Genomic DNA, 20,231 nt, shown 5'->3' on the forward strand with positions numbered 1-20,231 from the left:
AGGAACCCAGCTCCCACACAAGGCAGCCTGGCCCCCTGGTCCCCAAAGGAGAATGAGCTGGCAACCAGTAACTGTCTGGGTGGTTACGGGGTAGGAGCCCGGAGGGACTAGGAGGCTTGGAAGGTGTACAAAACCGTCTCCACAAATGTGAGGGGGGCTGGGGGGGCGGAGGCTGAGGCATCGCAGACCCAGGACCTCAGCGGTTGTGGACCCAGGAGAAAGTGCTGTGGTTCACCTAGTTGCCGCAGAGATCACAGTATGTGTTTTTAAACTGTATGGAGGTGAATTTTTTCACAGAACATAAAAATAGTCGTTTTAAAGTGAAAATTTGCACTTCTGTTTTCTGGTCAGGCATAGAAGGAGCCTGGAAGTTGCCAATCCATCCTAACAAGTAAAAAGTAAAACTGAAAAATCAACAACTCTTCTTTGCTCCATCAGAGAACTGAGGTCACAAGACAAACTGCTGCCCCCCCCCCCAGTCGCAGAGAAAGTCAGGCTGATACAGAGAATCACAACTCACTGGATCAAAAACCCTAAGCAGAAACCTCCCCAGACACCAGAACCAGGAGAGAAAAACTCGAGCTCTAACTGATGAACTGCTGAAGGCTCAGTGTGGACAAATCTGAGTCAAAAACCCCAGAAGGGTCAGTTTGGGGGGCGGGGGGGCATGTTTTTGTCATTCTTACCTCCAGGAATTTGGCCTGGTTCTCACCATGAATATGGGAGAAAATCCCCCCTGCTTCTGGCAAGAAAGGAAAGTGACCATCCCTAAAGTTGTCAGACCATTCTGTTCTTAACAAGGCCTGTCCTCAGGAGCAAGTGTTACCCAGAGCCTGACCTGCTCCAGCCCCTCCAGCCATCCTGCCCACCAAAGGGGTAAAGACGGAGAAGTACTAGTGAAGTTCCCAGTCCAGGGACACAGGCTCACTAAAGACTGAGCCCTCATCACAGGACTACAGAACACTGTATCAGATCAAAAAAAAAGGAGGGGGGATTTTTTTTGCCAGTAGACCTGCTAAGAAATGTTGTTTTCCAGAGAGAAGGAAAATAATATAGGCCAGAGCCACATAAAGAAAGGAAGAGCATTAGAGAAGGAATGAATGAAGGCAAAACAAAAACTTTTCTTATTTATTTTTCTTATTCTTATTTCTCATAAGAATATTTTTGTTATTCTCAATTGATCTGACAGAACAATAATAATTACTATTAAAATAATAACAGCAGCCATGTATTCAATGATTATAGCTCATGGAAAAGTGAAATGAACGGCAGCAATGATACAAGGCCCAGGAGGGAGGAACTAGGAACATTTTGTTATTATAAAAATATTGTGCTATGGTGAGGTGGTACGGTGTTACTTGAAAAACAGAATTGGATTTGTTGTAAATGTCTATTGCAAACTCTAGGGTAACCACTAAAAATACATGAAAGGAAGTACAACTGCTATGCTCAAAGAGGAGAGAAAATGGGGCGCTTGGGTGGCCCAGTTGGTTACGCATCCAACTCGTGATTTTGGCTCAGGTCATGGTCTCAGAGCTCCGTGATGGGCTCCGCACTGTAGAGTCGGCTTGGGATTCTCTCTCCCTCTCCCTCTACTCCTCCCCCACACTCACACACGCTCTCTCTCTTTAAAAAAAAAAAAGGGAGGGGCACCTGGGTGGCTCAGTCATTAAGCGTCTGCCTTCAGCTCCCAGGGTCCTGGGATCGAGCCCCGCATCGGGCTCCCTGCCCCACGGGGAGCCTGCTTCTCCGTCTCCCACTCCCCCTGCTCGTGTTCCCTCTCTCGCTGTGTCTCTCTCTGTCAAATAAATAAGTAAAATCTTTAAAAAAAATTAAAAAATTTTTAAAAAGGAGAGAAAATGAAATTATATGAAATGCTCAATTAAAACCATAAAAGGCAGAAAAAGAGTGGAAGGAAAAACAGGAAGAAAGACCAAGGACAACAAATAGAAAACAGTAACAAATGTGTAGATGTTTATCCAACTGTATCAATAATCACTTAAAACGTCAATAGCCTGAAAACACCAACTAAAAGCAATTGTACGGTGGATAAAAAAATCAGACCCAATTGTACATTTTCAATAAGAAACCCACATTAAATATGAAGACACATATAGATTGTGAGTACAGGGATGGAGAAAGTATGTCACATGAGACTAATCAAAAGAAAGCAAGAGTACGTGCATTGATTTCAGACAGAGCAGACTTCAGAGCAAGGAAACCACCAGGAATAAAGAGAACATTACATAATGATAAAAGGATCAATGCTATAGTAAGACATAACAATCTTTAATGTATAGGCACCCAAAAATAGAGCATCAAAATACGTGAAGCAAAAAGTGATAGAATTGCATGAACAAATTCATTATCACAGTTAGAGACTTTAATACCCTCCGTCAGTACTGGATGGATCCAGCAGGCAGAAAATCAGGACACAGTAGAACTCAACAACACCCTCAATCAAAGGGATGTAATTGATGTCTGCAGGCTACTTCATCCAACAATTGCAGAACACACATTCTTCTCAAGTTCACATAGAACATTCACCAAGTTAGACCACATCCTGTGTCATAAAATACCCGTTAGCAAATTTTTTTATTGTCTATTGTTATGTTAATCACCATACATTACATCATTAGTTTCTGATGTAGTGTTCCATGATTCGTTGTTTGTGCATAACACCCAGTGCTCCACGCAGAACGTGCCCTCTTTAATACCCATCACCAGGCTAACCCATCCCCCCACCCCCCTCCCCTCTAGAACCCTCAGTTTGTTTTTCAGAGTCCATCATCTCTCATGGTTCATCTCCCCCTCCGATTTCCACCCCTTCATTCTTCCCCTCCTGCTTTTTTTTTCTTAACATATCTTGCATTATTTGTTTCAGAGGTACAGATCTGTGATTCATCAGTCTTGTGCAATTCACAGCACTCACCATAGCACATACCCTCCCCAATGTCTATCACCCAGTCACCCCATCCCTCCCACCCCCCACCACTCCAGCAACCCTCAGTTTGTTTCCTGAGATTAAGAATTCCTCATATCAGTGAGGTCATAGGATACATGTCTTTCTCTGATGGACTTATTTCACTCAGCATAACACCCTCCAGTTCCATCCACGTCATTGCAAATGGCAAGATCTCATTCCTTTTGATGGCTGCATAATATTCCATTGTGTATATATACCACCTCTTCTTTATCCATTCATCTGTTGATGGACATCTTGGCTCTTTCCACAGTTTGGCTATTGTGGACATTGCTGCTATAAACATTGGGGTGCACGTACCCCTTCGGATCCCTACATTTGTATCTTTGGGGTAAATACCCAGTAGTGCAATTGCTGGATCGAATGGTAGCTCTAATTTCAACTGTTTGAGGAACCTCCATACTGTTCTCCAGAGTGGCTGCACCAGCTTGCATTCCCACCAACAGTGTAGGAGGGTTCCCCTTTCTCCGCATCCCCGCCAACATCTGTCGTTCCCTGACTTGTTAATTCTAGCCATTCTGACTGGTGTGAGGTGGTATCTCATTGAGGTTTTGATTTGGATTTCCCTGATGCCGAGCGATGTTGAGCACTTTTTCATGTGTCTGTTGGCCCTTTGAATGTCTTCTTTGGAAAAATGTCTGTTCATGTCTTCTGCCCATTTCTTGATTGGATTATTTGTTCTTTGGGTGTTGAGTTTGATAAGTTCTTTATAGATTTTGGATACTAGCCCTTTATCTGATATGTCATTTGCAAATATTTTCTCCCATTCTGTCGGTTGTCTTTTGGTTTTGTGGACTGTTTCTTTTGCTGTGCAAAAGCTTTTGATCTTGATGAAATCCCAATAGTTCATTGTTGCCCTTGCTTCCCTTGCCTTTGGCGATGTTTCTAGGAAGAAGTTGCTGCGGCTGAGGTCGAAGAGGTTGTTGCCTGTGTTCTCCTTTAGGATTTTGATGGACTCCTGTCTCACATTTAGGTTTTCAGCCATTTGGAGTCTATTTTTGTGTGTGGTGTAAGGAAATGGTCCAGTTTCATTCTTCTGCATGTGGCTGTCCAATTTTCCCAACACCATTTGTGGAAGAGACTGTCTTTTTTCCATTGGACATTCTTTCCTGCTTTGTCAAAGATGAGTTGACCATAGAGTTGAGGGTCCATTTCTGGGCTCTCGATTCTGATCCATTGATCTATGTGTCTGTTTTTGTGCCAGTACCATACTGTCTTGATGATGACAGCTTTGTAATAGAGCTGGAAGTCTGGAATTGTGATGCCACCAGCTTTGCTTTTCTTTTTCAACATTCCTCTGGCTATTCGGGGTCTCTTCTGGTTCCATACAAATTTTAGGATTATTTGTTCCATTTCTTTGAAAAAAGTGGATGGTATTTTGGTGGGTATTGCATTGAATGTGTAGATTGCTCTAGGTAGCATTGACATCTTCACAATGTTGGTTCTTCCAATCCATGAGCATGGAACGTTTTTCCATTTCTTTGTGTCTTCCTCCATTTCTTTCATGAGTATTTTATAGTTTTCTGAGTACAGATCCTTTGCCTCTTCGGTTAGATTTATTCCTAGGTATCTTATGGTTTTGGGTGCAATTGTAAATGGGATCAACTCCTTAATTTCTCTCTCTTCCGTCTTGTTGTTGGCGTATAGGAATGCCACTGATTTCTGTGCATTGATTTTATATCCTGCCACTTGACTGAATTCCTGTATGAGTTCTAGCAGTTTTGGGGTGGAGTCTTTTGGGTTTTCCACATAAAGTATCATATCATCTGCAAAGGGTGAGAGTTTGACTTCCTCTTTGCCGATTTGGATGCCTTTGATTTCTTTTTGTTGTCTGATTGCTGTGGCTAGGACTTCTAATACTATGTTGAATAGCAGTGGTGAGAGTGGACATCCCTGCCGCGTTCTTGACCTTAGGGGAAAAGCTCTCAGCTTTTCCCCATGGAGAATGATATTCGCTGTAGGTTTTTCATAGATGGCTTTTATGATATTGAGGAATGTACCCTCTATCCCTATACTCTGAAGAGTTTTGATCAAGATGCTGTACTTTGTCAAATGCTTTTTCTGCATCTATTGAGAGGAACATATGACTCTTGTTCTTTCTTTTGTTAATGTATTGTATCACGTTGATTGAGTGTGGATGTTGAACCAACCTTGCAGCCCAGGGATAAATCCCACTTGGTCGTGGTGACTAATCCTTTTAATGTACTGTTGGATCCTACTGGCTAGTATTTTGGTGAGAATTTTTGCATCCATGTTCATCAAGGATATTGGTCCGTAATTCTCCTTTTTGATGGGGTCTTTGTCTGGTTTTGGGATCAAGGTAATGGTGGCCTCATAAAATGAGTTTGGAAGTTTTCCTTCCATTTCTATTTTTTGGAACAGTTTCAGGAGAATAGGTATTAATTCTTCTTGAAATGTTTGGTAGAATTCCCCTGGGAAGCCGTCTGGCCCTGGGCTTTTGTTTGTTGGGAGATTTTTGATGACTGCTTCAATTTCCTTAGTGGTTCTAGGTCTGTTCAGGTTTTCTATTTCTTCCTGGTTCAATTTTGGTAGTTGACACATCTCTAGGAATGCATCCATTTCTTCCAGGTTATCTAATTTGCTGCCATAGAGTTGCTCATAATATATTCTTATAATTGTTTGTATTTCTTTGGTGTTGGTTGTGATCTCTCCTCTTTCATTCATGATTTTGTTGATTTGGGTCATTTCTCTTTTCTTTTGGATAAGTCTGGCCAGGGGTTTATCAATCTTGTTAATTCTTTCAAAGAACCAGCTCCTAGTTTCGTTGATCTGTTCTACTGTTCTCTTGGTTTCTATTTCATTGATTTCTGCTCTGATCTTTATTATTTCCCTTCTCCTGCTGGGTTTAGGCTTTATTTGCTGTTTTTTCTCTAGCTCCTTTAGGTGTAGGGTTAGGTTGTGTATTTCAGACCTTTCTTGTTTCTTGAAAAAGGCTTGTATTGGTATATACTTTCCTCTTAGGACTGCCTTTGGTGCATCCCAAAGATTTTTGAACAGTTGCGTTTTCATTTTCATTGGTTTCCATGAATTTTTTTAATTCTTCTTTAATTTCCTGGTTGACCCATTCATTCTTTAGTAGGATGCTCTTTAGCCTCCATGTATTTGAGTTCTTTCCGACTTTCCTCTTGTGATTGAGTTTTAGTTTCAAAGCATTGTGGTCTGAAAATATGCAGGGAATAATCCCAATCTTTTGGTACCAGTTGAGACCTGATTTGTGACCTAGGATGTGATCTATTCTGGAGAATGTTCCATGGGCACTAGAGAAGAATGTGTATTCCATTGCTTTGGGATGGAATGTTCTGAATATGTCTGTGAAGTCCATTTGGTCCAGTGTGTCATTTAAAGTCTTTATGTCCTTGTTGATCTTTTGCTTAGATGATCTGTCCATTTCAGTCAGGGGGGTGTTAAAGTCCACACTATTATTGTATTGTTGTCAATGTGTTTCTTTGCTTTTGTTATTAATTGCCTTATATAATTGGCTGCTCCCATGTTAGGTGCATAGATATTTACAATTGTTAGAGCTTCTTGTTGGATAGACCCTTTAAGTAGGATATAGTGTCCTTCCTCATCTCTTATTACAGTCTTTTGTTTAAAATCTAATTTGTCTGATATAAGGATTGCCACCCCAGCTTTCTTTTGGTGTCCATTAGCGTGGTAAATGGTTTTCCACCCCCTCACTTTCAATGTGGGGGTGTCTTGGGGTCTAAAATGAGTCTCTTGCAGGCAGCATATGGATGGGTCTTGTTTTTTAATCCAATCTGATAGCCTGTGTCTTTTGATTGAGGCCTTTAGCCCATTTACATTCAGGGTAACTATTGAAAGATATGAATTTAGTGCCATTGTATTGCCTGTAAGGTGACTGTTACTGTATATTGTCTGTGTTCCTTTCTGGTCTATGCTGCTTTTAGGCGCTCTCTTTCCTTAGAGGACCCCTTTCAATATTTCTTGGAGGGCTGGTTTCGTGTTTGCAAATTCCTTTAGTTTTTGTTTGTCCTGGAAGCTTTTTATCTCTCCTTCTATTTTCAATGACAGCCTAGCTGGATATAGTATTCTTGGCTGCATATTTTTCTCGTTTAGTGCTCTGAAGCTATCATGCCAGTCCTTTCTGGCCTGCCAGGTCTCTGTGGATAGGTCTGTTGCCAATCTAATGTTTCTACCATTGTAGGTTACATATCTCTTCTCCTGAGCTGCTTTCAAGATTTTCTCTTTGTCTCTGAGACTCGTAAGTTTTACTATTAGATGTCGGGATGTTGACCTATTTTTATTGATTTTGAGAGGGGTTCTCTGTGCCTCCTGGATTTTGAGGACTGTTTCCTTCCCCACATTAGGGAAGTTCTCTGCTATAATTTGCTCCAATATACCTTCTGCCCCTCTCTGTCTTTCTTCTTCTTCTGGGATCCCAATTATTCTAATGTTGTTTCATCCTTTCATTATCGCTTATCTCTCAAATTCTGCCCTTGTGATCCAGTAGTTGTTCTTCTCTCCTTTTCTCAGCTTCTTTATTTTCCATCATTTTGTCTTCTGTATCACTGATTCTCTCTTCTGCCTCATTTATCCTAGCAATTAGTGCCCCCATTTTTGATTGCACCTCATTAATAGCCTTTTTGATTTCGACTTAGTTAGATTTTAGTTCTTTTATTTCTCAGAGAGGGTTTCTCTAATAACTTCCATGCTTTTTTCAAGCCCAGCTAGTATCTTTAAAGTCATGATTCTGAACTCTAGGTCCGACATCATACTAACATCCACATTGAGTAGGTCCCTGGCAGATGGTACTACCTCTTGTTCTTTTTGTTGAGATGATTTTTTTCATCTTGTCATTTTGTCTAGAGGAGAATAGATGAATGAGAGAACAAAATGCTAACAGGTTAACAACGTCCTGAGAAAATATACTCTAAACAAATCAGAAAAGACCTGAAACCAAGGGAAAAGAAAGGGAAAGAAAGAAAAACAAAAGAGAAAAAAAAAGAAAAAGAAAAAGATAAAGACAAACAAAAACAAAACAAATAAAACAGAATATGATCAAATATGATCAGGCTGGTGCATAGATCAGTGTCACACAGTAGATTTTGGGTGTATTTTGGTCTGTTAGAAGAAAGTGCCTCCTAAAATTTTAAAGAAAGAAAAACTTATATATGTACAAAATAAGGGTTGATACGATGAAGGGATGGAATATGACTGTAAAGATGAAAATTATAAAAAATTTTAAAAAAGGAATTGATAAGAAGGTGTTTGAAAAAAGAAAGAAGAGGATTTAAAAAAAAAGAAAGAAAGAAAGAAAAAAAAGGGGAGAGAACGTGATCAGGCAGGAGACAAGAACAAAGCCATACACTAGAGATTTAGGGTATATTTTGATATGTTAGAAGAAACTATATCTCAAAATTTTAAAGAGAGAACAACATATATATATATATATATATATATGCCAAAAATAAGGGTTATTACTATGAAGGGATAGAATATAACTCTAAAAATGAAAAATTAAAAAAATTTTTTTAAAAATGGATTGATAAGATGTTGGTTGAAAAAGGGAAAAAGAAAAATTCAAAAAAAAGACAGTTAAAAAAATTAATTTTGAAAGACTAATGAATCATGGTAAAAAAAGCCATGAATTCTATGTGCAGTATTCCCCTAGCGCTGGAGTTCTCCTATTCTCCTTGATCGATCAACTTGGTCTTGGCTTGCTGGCTGTTCGTGCTGATTTTCTGGGGGAGGGGCCTGTTGCCGTGGTTCCCAAATGTCTTTGCCGGAGGCGGAATTGCCCCGCCCTTGTCGGTCCGGGCTAAGCAAGCTGCTCGGGTTTGCTCTCAGGAGCTTTTGTTCCCTGCAAGCTCTCCCTACAGGTTTGGAGGACGAGAGCGAAAATGGTGGCCTCCCAATCTCCGCCCCGGAGGAGCCAAGAACTTGGGGCCCCGCTCCTCAGTGCGCCCCCAGAGAAAAGCAGTCACTCCCATGTCCCCGGTCTCCGGCCGCACTCCGTGCTCACCCGGCCTGTGACCGAGTGTTTCTATCTCTGGCACCCGACCCCGTGTGGAGTCTCCAAACCCAGCAGATCCCTGCGGTGCGCTCCCGCGCCGCTCCTCCCCGGGGAGGAAGGGGAGTCTCCCCAGATCTGCCGCTTGTTGGGTCCCCGCTGGAGGAGCAGTGGCCCGACTGGGCCACGGATCACAGTTTATGGCAACCCCGAGCTGAGAGCCCGCGCCTTGGCTCCGTCTCTGCAGCCGGCTTCCCCGCTCCGATCCCTGGGAGCTCTGCCGCACTCAGGCACCCCCGGTCTTTCTGTGACCCCGAGGGTCCTGAGACCACACTGTCCCACGAGGGTTCCCCCCCCGCTTAGCCACTGGAGCGACGTCCCTCAGGGGAATCGGCTTCTAAAAGTTCCAATTTTGTGCTCCGCGGCTCTAGCACTTGCCAGAAGCGGCCGACGGAGGCCCCCTCCCCTGCCGTCTATCCTCCCAAATATCGCCTCGGATTCACTTCTCCGCACGTCCTACCTTCCAGAAAGTGGTTCAGAGAGTTGTTGCTATTCTTTTCTTTGATCTCCTGTTGAGTTCGTAGCTGTTCAGAATGGTTTGATCCCTATCCAGCTGAATTCCTGAGACCAGACGAAATCCAGGTCTCCTACTCCTCTGCTATCTTGCTCCCTTCCCCATCCCCCCGTTAACAAATTTAAAAGAATAGGAATCATACAATATCTGTTCTTAGACCAAAATAAAATTAAACTAGAAACGAATAAAAGAAAATTTCCCAAATACTTGGAGATTAAATAACATACATCTAAATAACACATGGGTCAAATAAAAAAAAAAATCTCAAGAAAAAATTTTTAATATTTTGAACCAAATGAAAATGAAAAAATTTTGATGGTGCAATGAAAGCAGTGTAGAGGGAAATGTACAGCTTTCAGTGAATGCATACATTAGAAAAGAAGAAAGATCTAAGATCAATTATCTAAGCTTCCTCCTTAGGAAACTAAAAAAAGGAAGAAAGAATCAAATCCAAAATAAGCAGAGGAAAATAAACAATAAGTAGAGCAGAAATCAATAAATTGAAAACAAGAAATAATAGAGAAAATAAGCTGGTTCTTTGAAAAGATCAATGAAATTAATAAACCTTTAGCCAGGCTAACTAAAAAGAAAGTTTAGAGGATGTAAATTGCTAATATCATAAAAGAAAGAAGAGACATCATTATAGATCTCATGGACATAAAAAGATAATAAAGGAATACTATGAACTCTATGCACACAAATTTGATAATCTAGGTGAAACAGACCAATTTATTGAAAGACACAACCTGCCAAAACTCATACAAAAGGAAATGGGCAATCTGAATAGGCCTGTATCTATTAAAAATATTGAATCAATAACTAATAACCTTCTAAAACAGAAAGCACCAGGTTCAAATGGGTTCACTGGTGAATTCTGCCAAACATTTAAGGAGGAAATTATACCAATTCTATTCAATCTCAGTGGATAGAAACAGAGAGCATACTTTCTACCTCATTATTTGAGGTTAGCATTTCCCTAATACCAAAACCAGAGAAAGACACGAGAAAAGAAAACTGTAGACCAAAATCATTCATGAACATAGATGCAAAAATCCTCACCAAAATAGTAGCAAGACAAATTCAATAATGTATACAAAGAATCATATACCATATCAAATGGGATTTATGTCAGATATCAAAACTGGTTTGACATTAGAAAATCAATTAATGTAATCTGTTACAATCATAGGCTAAAGAAGAAAAATTCATGATCATATCAATAGATGCAGAAAAAGCATTTGACAAAATTAAACTCTCATTCATGATAAAAGCTCTCGGCAAGCTAGGAATAGAGAGGAACTTCTTCAGCTTGATAAAGAATATATACGGGGCACCTGGGTGACTCAGTCAGTTGAACATCCAACTCTTGGTTTTGGCTCAGGCCATGATCTCAAGAAAATTTTTTAATTGTTTAAAAATTAAAGACCCCCAAAATTAAAGCCCTCAGGCTCCACGCTCAGTGTGGATTCTGCTAAAGATTATCTCCCTTTCTCTCTCCCTTTGCTCCTCCCCCTTCTCTCTCTCTAAAATAAATAAGTAAAATCTTTAAAAAAAAAAAAAAAGGAGAATAGGGCGCCTGGGTGGCTCAGTTGGTTGGGCGACTGCCTTCGGCTCAGGTCATGATCCTGGAGTCCCGGGATCGAGTCCCGCATCGGGCTCCCTGCTCAGCAGGGAGTCTGCTTCTCCCTCTGACCCTCTTCCCTCTCGTGCTCTCTATCTCTCATTCTCTCTCAAATAAATAAAATCTTAAAAAAAATAAAAAATAGAAAAGAAGAATATATACAAAAAAAAACCCTATAGCTAACACTATATTTAATGATGAGAAACTAGAACCTTACACTCTAAAATCAAGAGCAAGGCCGGACCTCCTCCCTCTCACCAGTTTTTTTTTCCAACATTGTACTGGAAATCCTGGCCAATGCAATAAGGCAAGAAAATAATATAAAAGGCATACAGATTGGGAAGGAAGAAATAAAACTGTCTTTATTCACAGATGACATGATTATCTGTGTACAAAATCTGAAAGAATTGACAAAAAAATCCTCGTGGAACTAATAAATGATTATAGTCAGTCACTTTCCTACACACCAGAAATGAATCATTGGAATTTGAAATTTAAAACACAATACCATTTACATTAGCAGCCCCCAAATTAAATATATAAATAAATAAATCTAACAAAGTCTATATGAAGAAAACTACAAAAATATGATAACTGAGATCAAAGGAGGACTACATTAATGGTGAGATATTCTATGTTCATGAATAGTTTTCATTGTCAAGATGTCAGTTCTTCCCTACTCAATCTATAAATTCAGTACAATCCCAATCAAAATCCCAGCAAGGCATTTTATGGATATTGACAAACTGATTCTAAAGTTTATATGAAGAGTAAAAATATCCAGAATAGCCAACCCAATATTGAAGGAGAAGAACAAATTGGAGAATTGACACTATTCAACTTCAAGTCTTACCACAAATCTACTGTAATCAAGAGAGTGTGGTATTCATAAAATAATAGATCACTGGAACAGAATAAAGAGCCCAGAAATAAACCTACAAAAATATGATCAACTGATCCTTGACAAAGGAGCAAAGACAATATAATGGGAAAAAGTGGTCTTTTCAACAAGTGATGCTGGAACGGATGCAAAAAAAAAAAAAAAGAATCTAGACACAGATCTTACATCCTTCCTAGAAATTAATTCAAAATGGATCATATACCCAAGTGTGAAACACAAAACTATAAAACTCCTAGAAGATAGCACAGGAGACCACCAAGATGAACCTGGGTGCGGTGATAACTTTTTAGATACAACCCCAAAGGCATGGTCCATGAAAGAAATACTTGGTAAGCTGGACTTCATTAAAGTTAAAAACTTTTGCTCCATGAAAGACAGTCAAGAAGATGAGAAGACAGCCACAGACTTGGAGAAAATATTTGCAACAGACACATCTGTTATCCAAAATACACACACACACACACCTTCTTAAACCTCAACAATAAAAAAATTTAAAACAGCAGGGAAGCTGAACAGATTTCTCACCAAAGAATATATTTACAGATGGCAAAGAAGTATATTAAGAGATGCTCAACATCATACGTCACCAGGGAACTGCCAATGAAAACAATAAGGTGCCACTGCACATCTGTCAGAACGGCCAAAATCCAGAGCACCACCGCCACCAAACACGGGGGGTGAGGAGCGGTGCTCGCCGACCGTGGGAAGAGGCAGAATGACACAGCCGCTGTGGAAGGCAGCTTGGTTGTTTCTTACCAAAACAAACATACTCTTACCACGGTATCCAGCAATCATGCTCTTTGGTGTTTACCCAAATGAGTTGAAAATTTACACCTATACAAAAACCTGTATACAGATGTTTACAGCAGCTTTACTCATAATTGCCCGACCAAGATGTCCTTCAGTAGGTGAATGAATAAACAAGCCAGACAATGGACCATGCAGACAATGAGCTACCAAACCGTGAAGTTTGGAGGAACCTTGAATGCATAACCCTGAGTGAAGGAAGCCAATCAGCAAAGGCTACGTTTGTACGATTCCAACCGGAGGACATTCTGGAAAAGGCAGAACTACGGAGACAGGAAAAGGGCCGGGGGGCCAGGAGCTGGGGAGGAGAGAGGGACAGGGGAGGGGTGTGGAGGGCAGTGAAGTGACTCTGTGGGACGCCATAAAGGTGGGTCCGTCCCTTACACGGTTCTCCAAACCCACACAACGCCCCGCACAAGAGTGAACCTCAAGGCCAGCTGTGGTCTGCGTGACAGTGACATGTCAACGTAGGTTCACTGATCCTAACAAACGCACCACCGGTGGGGGTGGTGATAGTAGAGGAGGTTGGGGGGCAGGGCGTGTATGGGAAATCCCTGTACCTTCTGCTCAGCTGGACTGTGAACCTAAAAATGCTCTGAGAAAGTGAACAACAAAATACTTATTTGGGTTTTGTAGGCCTAATGCCACGTGGCCCTACACCACGCAGGAAAGCCATTCCCTGTCACCCTCTTCTGTGGGGCAGGGGACAACACCGCCCCGGACACATGGCCCCACTGACCCGCCTGGCACAGCCCGCCCTGCACGGTGTAGCCTCAGGCCCCCCCCCACACCTTTCTTGTTGCCAGAGCCCGGCTCGCAGGCCTCCCCCTTGATGCTGGGTTTGCCTCTGCTGTAGTTCTGGTGGCTGACCACCCACTTGAGGATGCTGGAGGCCACTGTGCGCCGGAAGTCATCTGAAAGGACACCAAGGCCTCGCCTCCTCTGCGGGCGTTGGGGACCAGGGACCTCGGCCAGCACCAGCTGTCCTCAGCCTCGGTGCCCCACAGCCTGCAGCGGCCTCCCTTCCTGCCCTCACCGCCTCGAAGGGCCGTTCGCTCTGCCCTCAGCCCGTGCCTCCAACCTGGTCCTTCTCCCTCCTGCTCCTCTGCAGATGGGAGTCTAATACACCTCCACCTGCACATCCCTCCCTGCCTCCCTCCTGCTCTCCCCACCCCCACCCAGGGCCAAGTCCATGGAGGCCACGTGCTTGTCCTTGTCCAGGCTCCCTGTGCCCTCAGCCCTGCACCAGAGGACGGAAGCCCCTTGCAGACACACGAGGACCCTCCCCATCCCAGGAGGCTCTCTGGACCTCCTTGGACATGCTGGCTTCCACGGCTCCCGGTGTGGATGGCCAGAGGGGCCCTGCCACACCCACCTGGCACGGAAGGCAGCTCTGGGTCCCACAGACCCAGGCTTGGGGCTGGCCTGGCTCCGAGTGTTCTTGGGCCAGGAGAGGCGGCCTGCATCCCCATGAGCGAGCCCACGCTCTGAGGCCTGCCTTAGCCAATTCCACTCCCACGCATGCCCTCTGGGAGGTCTGCAGGAAATTCTGGTACCTTCTCACCGAAACCAAACCAAAGCCTGCTCCTTGCTCATCTCAGCAGAGAAGGCCCCACCTGCCGGCCAAGCAGTTGCTGCCTCCTTGGAAATACCCAGAATCTGCGCTCCCTTCCCCAGCTCCTCCAGGGCCCGGAGCTTCTCACCGGAGTCTCCTTCCACCAGAACAAACGCCCCTGAGCTTGCCCACCAACTCCTAGCCCCTGTGCCCTGTGGGCCCGCAGGCACATGGCCTCCCCCAGCCTGGTCCCTTCAGACCTCCCTCCCTCCGGGCCTCACCAGCACCCCTTCTCCGAGATGCCCCTGCCCACCACCCTCCCCTCCACTGCACTTCTCACCTCCAGCCCCCATGGACCCTGCCTTGTTCTGCCTGCGCCTGTTTGCTTCTGGGAGCCCCAGAGTGGGGTCAAGACATACGGCACAGGTGCTGGTAGATGCCACATCTCCACGGCCCCCAGATCAGGCGCTCAGAAAACACGGTCACCCCCAAATGAACACTGCCCACCTGCTCTGACCTTCACTTTCTGTCCCTCTCTCTCTCGGCAGGTCAAACCAGGAATCCTCCCTCTGTCCTCAGGCCAGAGTCCGTGGCCCACAGGTGCTCAGACCTGGGCCCCAGGACCGACCCCACGCAGACCTCCCCCAGAAACCCAATCAGAACCAAGCTCCTGACACGCGGCTCCACAGCCTCCATCAGCCTCCACCAGCCTCCACGCAGCCTCCCACGCCATGCTGCCCATGGAAGTGTCTGGACCAGCCCTCACCCCTCAAAATGGAGCCGAGCCCCTGGGCCTTGGGACAGGACCAGGCTGTCTGTCATTACCTCCCACCAGTCCCCAGCCCTGCAGCTGTGGCCCAGCCCACCTCCCTTCCAAAGGTTCCTGCAGCCCTTCAGTGGGAGGTAGGCCACAGAGGGGCCCTGACACCAGGTGGTCTCCGCCTCTGGCCATTGACTTACCCAGGAATTCCTGCTTCTCACTCTCAGTGCAGAGGCCGTAACAGCGGGGGAAGAAGGAGTCAGGGTTGGCTTGGACGTACCATGGCAGGCTCCTCATGTTCACACACAGCCCGATCTCCAGAGACAGCGGCACGTTAGGCCCCCACAGGCCACCTGCTGGTCCCCTCAGACCAGCCTGAACACCTACAGGTCTGGCTGGCGGCACCTGCTCCAAGGAGCTCTTGGAGCAGACTCCCCCCCAGAGCAGACTGCCCCTCCTGCCCCCAGCCAGCTGGCTCAAACAACAGGGTGACCCCTGTGCAGGCCAGGGCCATCTGAGGGCACAGGGTGGTAGGTCCCACCTCTATGTCCCAGGTTCCCTAACTGGTGCTGGGCCCAGCAAGCTTCTGGGCACGCTCACCACAGGCCCCATTTGGGAAAAAGTGCCCAGTGCCCCCCGTGAGAGGCAGTGCCTGCTGCCTGCTGGGCACACTGGTGGCCATGCTACATGGGGGCCTCTGTGGGGAGCCCAACCCGACTGGGCCACCTGCAGCCATTGCCCGCACCCTGAAGGAGGCCAGCAGCTGAGGCCGGGTGAGGGTGCATGGGGCCAGGCCCTCCACAGGGGGCCCTGGGGGTGGTGCGAGCCTCACCCCGACCCTCGTGTCATCCTTGCCTGTTGGGGGAATGGTCTCCTTGTTGCCCAGAAGCCCCTCTCCCCAAGCTCTCCTGCCTGGGTACAGGCAGGCCTGTCCACCCTGGGCTGACCCCACCCCTGAACCTCAGCCCTCAGAGTCGCGGGAGGGGGCCGTGGGACCAAAGGGCGGTGAGTACAGGAGGTGCCCACGCCGCCTGCAGCCAGAAGGCCCTGTGCAGGGGGGAGGTGGCCCGGCTCTCCCTGGGACCCAGGGCCTCTCCAGGGTGCAGAGCTTATGCGGGGCTGCGGTGGCAGCCCCCACCTGCCCTGCCTGAGGTTTGGCCTGCGTACCCAGAGGTGGGATTCAGGGCTAAGGGCACATGGGGCTCTGGGGATGCGAGTGGAGCAGGTGCTGAGGGCCTCTGGACACTGGTAACGGGCAGTGTGGCCTCTGCCCGGGCAGCAGTCATCCTGGGGAGGAGCCCCGAGGTGACCATTCCATTCGAGGCCTTCCCAAACTCAGCCATTGGACTTGCAGGAGGCGAGGCATTGCCCTGCACCTGCTCCCGCCCACTTCCCCCCAAGCCCTCCCTCTCACCTTGGTGGTGAAGGAAGCCGTCTTCCCGTAGTGATTCAGCATCTGGTCACAGCTCAGGCTGTGGTAGTCAATGACGTCCCTTTTGATAGTCCAGAGGAAGTACGGCATTTCATTTTTTACCAACCTGGACTGGCAAGAAAAAGAACCCTCATCAGTACCCTATATCCAAGCTTCCTATCTTTGGATGTTGGGATGCAAGTAAGAGTGAAGGAAATCAGACTTTTTCATTCTAGTTAGTTAGCATATATGGTAAAAATCAGTTTGAGGTGTAGAATTCAGTGATTCATCACTTCCGTGAGACAGCCGGTGCCCCTCATGAGAGCCCTCCGTAATGCCCATCCCGCGTCCAGCCCCTCCCCCACTGCTCCCTCCATCAACCCTGCTTGTTCTCTTTCATTAAGAGTCTCTTATGGTTTGCTGAGAGATGATGGACTCTGAAAAACAAACTGAGGGTTCTAGAGGGGAGGGGGGTAGGGGGATGGGTTAGCCTGGTGATGGGTATTGAGGAGGGCACGTTCTGCATGGAGCACTGGGTGTTATGAACAAACAATGAATCATGGAACACTGCATCAAAAACTAATGATGTAATATATGGTGATTAACATAACAATAAAAAAATTTAAAAAAAAAGAGTCTCTTATGGTTTGGGGCGCCTGGGTGGCTCAGTCGTTAAGCGTCTGCCTTCGGCTCAGGTCATGGTCCCAGGGTCCTGGGATCGAGCCCCACATCGGGCTCCCTGCTCGGCGGGAAGCCTGCTTCTCCCTCTCCCACTCCTCCTGCTCGTGTTCTCTCTCTCGCTGTGTCTTTGTCAAATAAATAAAGTCTTAAAAAAAAAAAAAAGATCCACTTAAAAAAAAAAAGAGTCTCTTATGGTTTGTCTCCCTCTCTTTTTTTCCTTCCCCTATGATCATCTGTTTTGCTCCTTAAATTCCTCATATCACTGAGATCATATACTATTGGCTTTCTCACTCAGCATAATCTCCTCCAGTTCCATCTGCATCGATGTAAATGCTGGGTATTCATCCTTTCTGGTGGTTGAGTGATATTCCACTGTGTATATGGACCACATCTTCTTTGTCCATTCGTCTGTTGATGGACATCGGGGCTCCTTCCACAGTTGGGTGTTGGGCTCATTGCTGCTGTGAACATTGGGGGGCAGGTGCCCCTTCGGATCCCTATGTTTGTATCCTTTGGGCAAATACCCAGGAGTGCAGCTGCTGGGTTGCAGGGTAGCTCTATTTCTAACTTTCTGAGGACCCTCCATACTGTGGAAATAAGGTATTAAACAACACTGGAAGTGTGTGATCTGTGACTCTCTGGTCTGGGAGGCTGGCAGTGGTGTTCCTTGGGGAGCCACTGTGTGCTGCACTGGGGGAAACCGCCCGCATGCGGGGCTTCTGCTCTCAGGAAGCAAGGGCGGGCCCCGCACCAACAGCAGCCCCCCTGTGTGCGGCTGAGTGAGGCCAGGGCTGCCCACCCCGTGGGTGTCCTTGTGGGGTTCAGGGACATGCCACACAGGGGCATGGGGTGAGTGCACTGCCTCGTGGCCTGGAGACTGTGGGAACCAGCCTCCTCCCTGCCCCCACTCCTTCAGAGCTGGCGGCCAGGGCCACCAGAGTGCAGGGACCCAGGGTGGACTTGGCGGCTCTGATTTTACAAACAAGAGCACCTGTGTGGTCAAAAATTCTTACCAAAGAGATACAAGGAAAGGAAAACATTTTCCAAAATTCTGACACCTTGAAGACCCTGCGGGGTCATTCTCTGTAGACCAGCATTTGAGGACACACCTACTATTCTGCAACACGGGCTAGTCTACCTTGACCCCATGTTAGGGCAGGACTGGGATCCTCCCATCCTGATGCCAACAAGAGTGCCCGTAGGGAGCGGGGAGCTGGCTGCCAGCATTACTTCCTAAAACTTATCCCAAATGCCGGACTCAGCCTTCCTTCCTACTCCAGAGCAACATCCACAGCTTCTGTTGTCACTTTCTCCCATTTGTTCAAGTGAGGCATGAACCATAAGACAAAAGTATGAAGGGCAGCACGCAAGTGCACACACCTACACAGGTGCACATGGACGCACACAAGCACACACACACAGATGCACATGGGTGCACATGGACACATGAGTGCACACACAGATGCACATGAGTGCATGCACGCACACAGGCATACATGGACGCACATGAGTGCACATGAACGCACATGAGCGCACACAGATGCACACGCAGACACACACGAGTGCACATGGACACATGAGCGCCCACACAGATGCACATGAGTGCATGCACGCACACGGGCACACATGAGTGCACATGAATGCACACGTGTGCACACAGATGCACATGGACACATGAACACACACAGATGCACACGGGCACACATGGACAAATATGAGTGCACACGAACGCACACGAGCGCACACAGATGCACATGCAGACACACACAAGTGCACATGGACACATGAGCACACACAGATGCACACGAGCACACGCACGCATACTTGTACACAGGTGCCTATGGACACACACGAGTGCACACACAGAGGTGTACATGAGTACACGTATGCACACGGGTGCACATGGACACACAAGCACGCACACACATACAAATGAGTGCAAGCATGCACATGCGTCCAGCAGCCTGGTGTGACTGGCTTTGCCACCCGTCCCCAGGACACGGCCCAGGGAAGGTGACAGTGTGAGGAGGCATGGGGACATCGAGGCCCACCTGGCCCAAGGGAGCTCAGGTATGGGGACCTACCATCACATCATGGATGTCATCTGTCTTCTCCAAAGCCTCTTCTTGGTTTTCTTTGCCTTCAGCACATTTATGTTCTGCAAACACAACCCCCAGAGAGCCATCAGCCTGTCCGGCCCAAGCACCTCAGCACAGCCCCCACACCCCACAGCCAGCAGCGGCCACGGCCACGGCGCACTTGCTGACACCTCGGCAACTCATCTCCAGGGGCCTTCCGTCTCCCTGCCCCAGTGTTCGCTGCATGGCCCCTCTGCCAGGTGCAGTCCCAGGGTCCAGGACCCCAGGTGTGGGGCGGGACAGACAGCCTTGGGATAAGTGTGGTGGAGAGGGGTGCGGGAAGCAGGACAGTGATGGGGTCGGCACAGGCCTCAACCACCGTGTGGGAGCTGGCCCCCTGCAGACCCAGGGCCAAGAAGGTGCAGATGTTCTCTGCAGAGTGGGAGGCAGGGCCTTGGGCAGAGTGACCGAGGAGTGACCAGTGGGGACCCAGGGCTAGAGGAGAGACAGACAGGGCAGGGCCACTGAAGGGTGGTGGCAACTGCCCAGACATAGGAGGAGGAGAACTGTTGTGGGCACGGACGGGGGGCACCTTCTGGGCACGGACGGGGGACACCAAGAAGTCGTGGGCACGGACGGGGGACACCAAGAAGGTTGTGGGCATGGACGGGGGGCACCAAGAAGGTTGTGGGCATGGACGGGGGGCACCGAGAAGGTCGTGGGCACGGACGGGGGGCACCGAGAAGGTTGTGGGCACGGACGGGGGGCACCTTCTGGGCACGGATGGGGGACACCAAGAAGTCGTGGGCACGGACGGGGGACACCGAGAAGGTCGTGGGCACGGACGGGGGACACCGAGAAGGTCGTG

The 20,231-nt window shown here is 47.0% G+C and overlaps 1 protein-coding gene across 1 annotated transcript in view; it reads right to left on the minus strand.

Annotated features, from left to right (window-relative positions):
* Positions 1 to 20,231, minus strand: part of TTLL8 (tubulin tyrosine ligase like 8) — a 44,435-nt gene that overhangs the window by 15,205 nt on the left and 8,999 nt on the right. The window contains exons 4-7 of the mRNA XM_088025748.1: positions 19,370 to 19,443; positions 16,608 to 16,736; positions 15,394 to 15,508; positions 13,670 to 13,792 (exon numbers count right to left, since the gene is read on the minus strand). Of these exons, the coding sequence (XP_087881874.1) occupies positions 13,670 to 13,792; positions 15,394 to 15,508; positions 16,608 to 16,736; positions 19,370 to 19,443 (441 nt within the window). The remainder of the gene's footprint in view (positions 1 to 13,669; positions 13,793 to 15,393; positions 15,509 to 16,607; positions 16,737 to 19,369; positions 19,444 to 20,231) is intronic.

Source organism: Eumetopias jubatus, unplaced genomic scaffold (assembly GCF_037043125.1).
Source record: "Eumetopias jubatus isolate StellerSeaLion01/CBP00866 unplaced genomic scaffold, mEumJub1_p1.0 scaffold_8, whole genome shotgun sequence".
In the NCBI taxonomy this organism is placed as follows: Eukaryota; Metazoa; Chordata; class Mammalia; order Carnivora; family Otariidae; genus Eumetopias; species Eumetopias jubatus.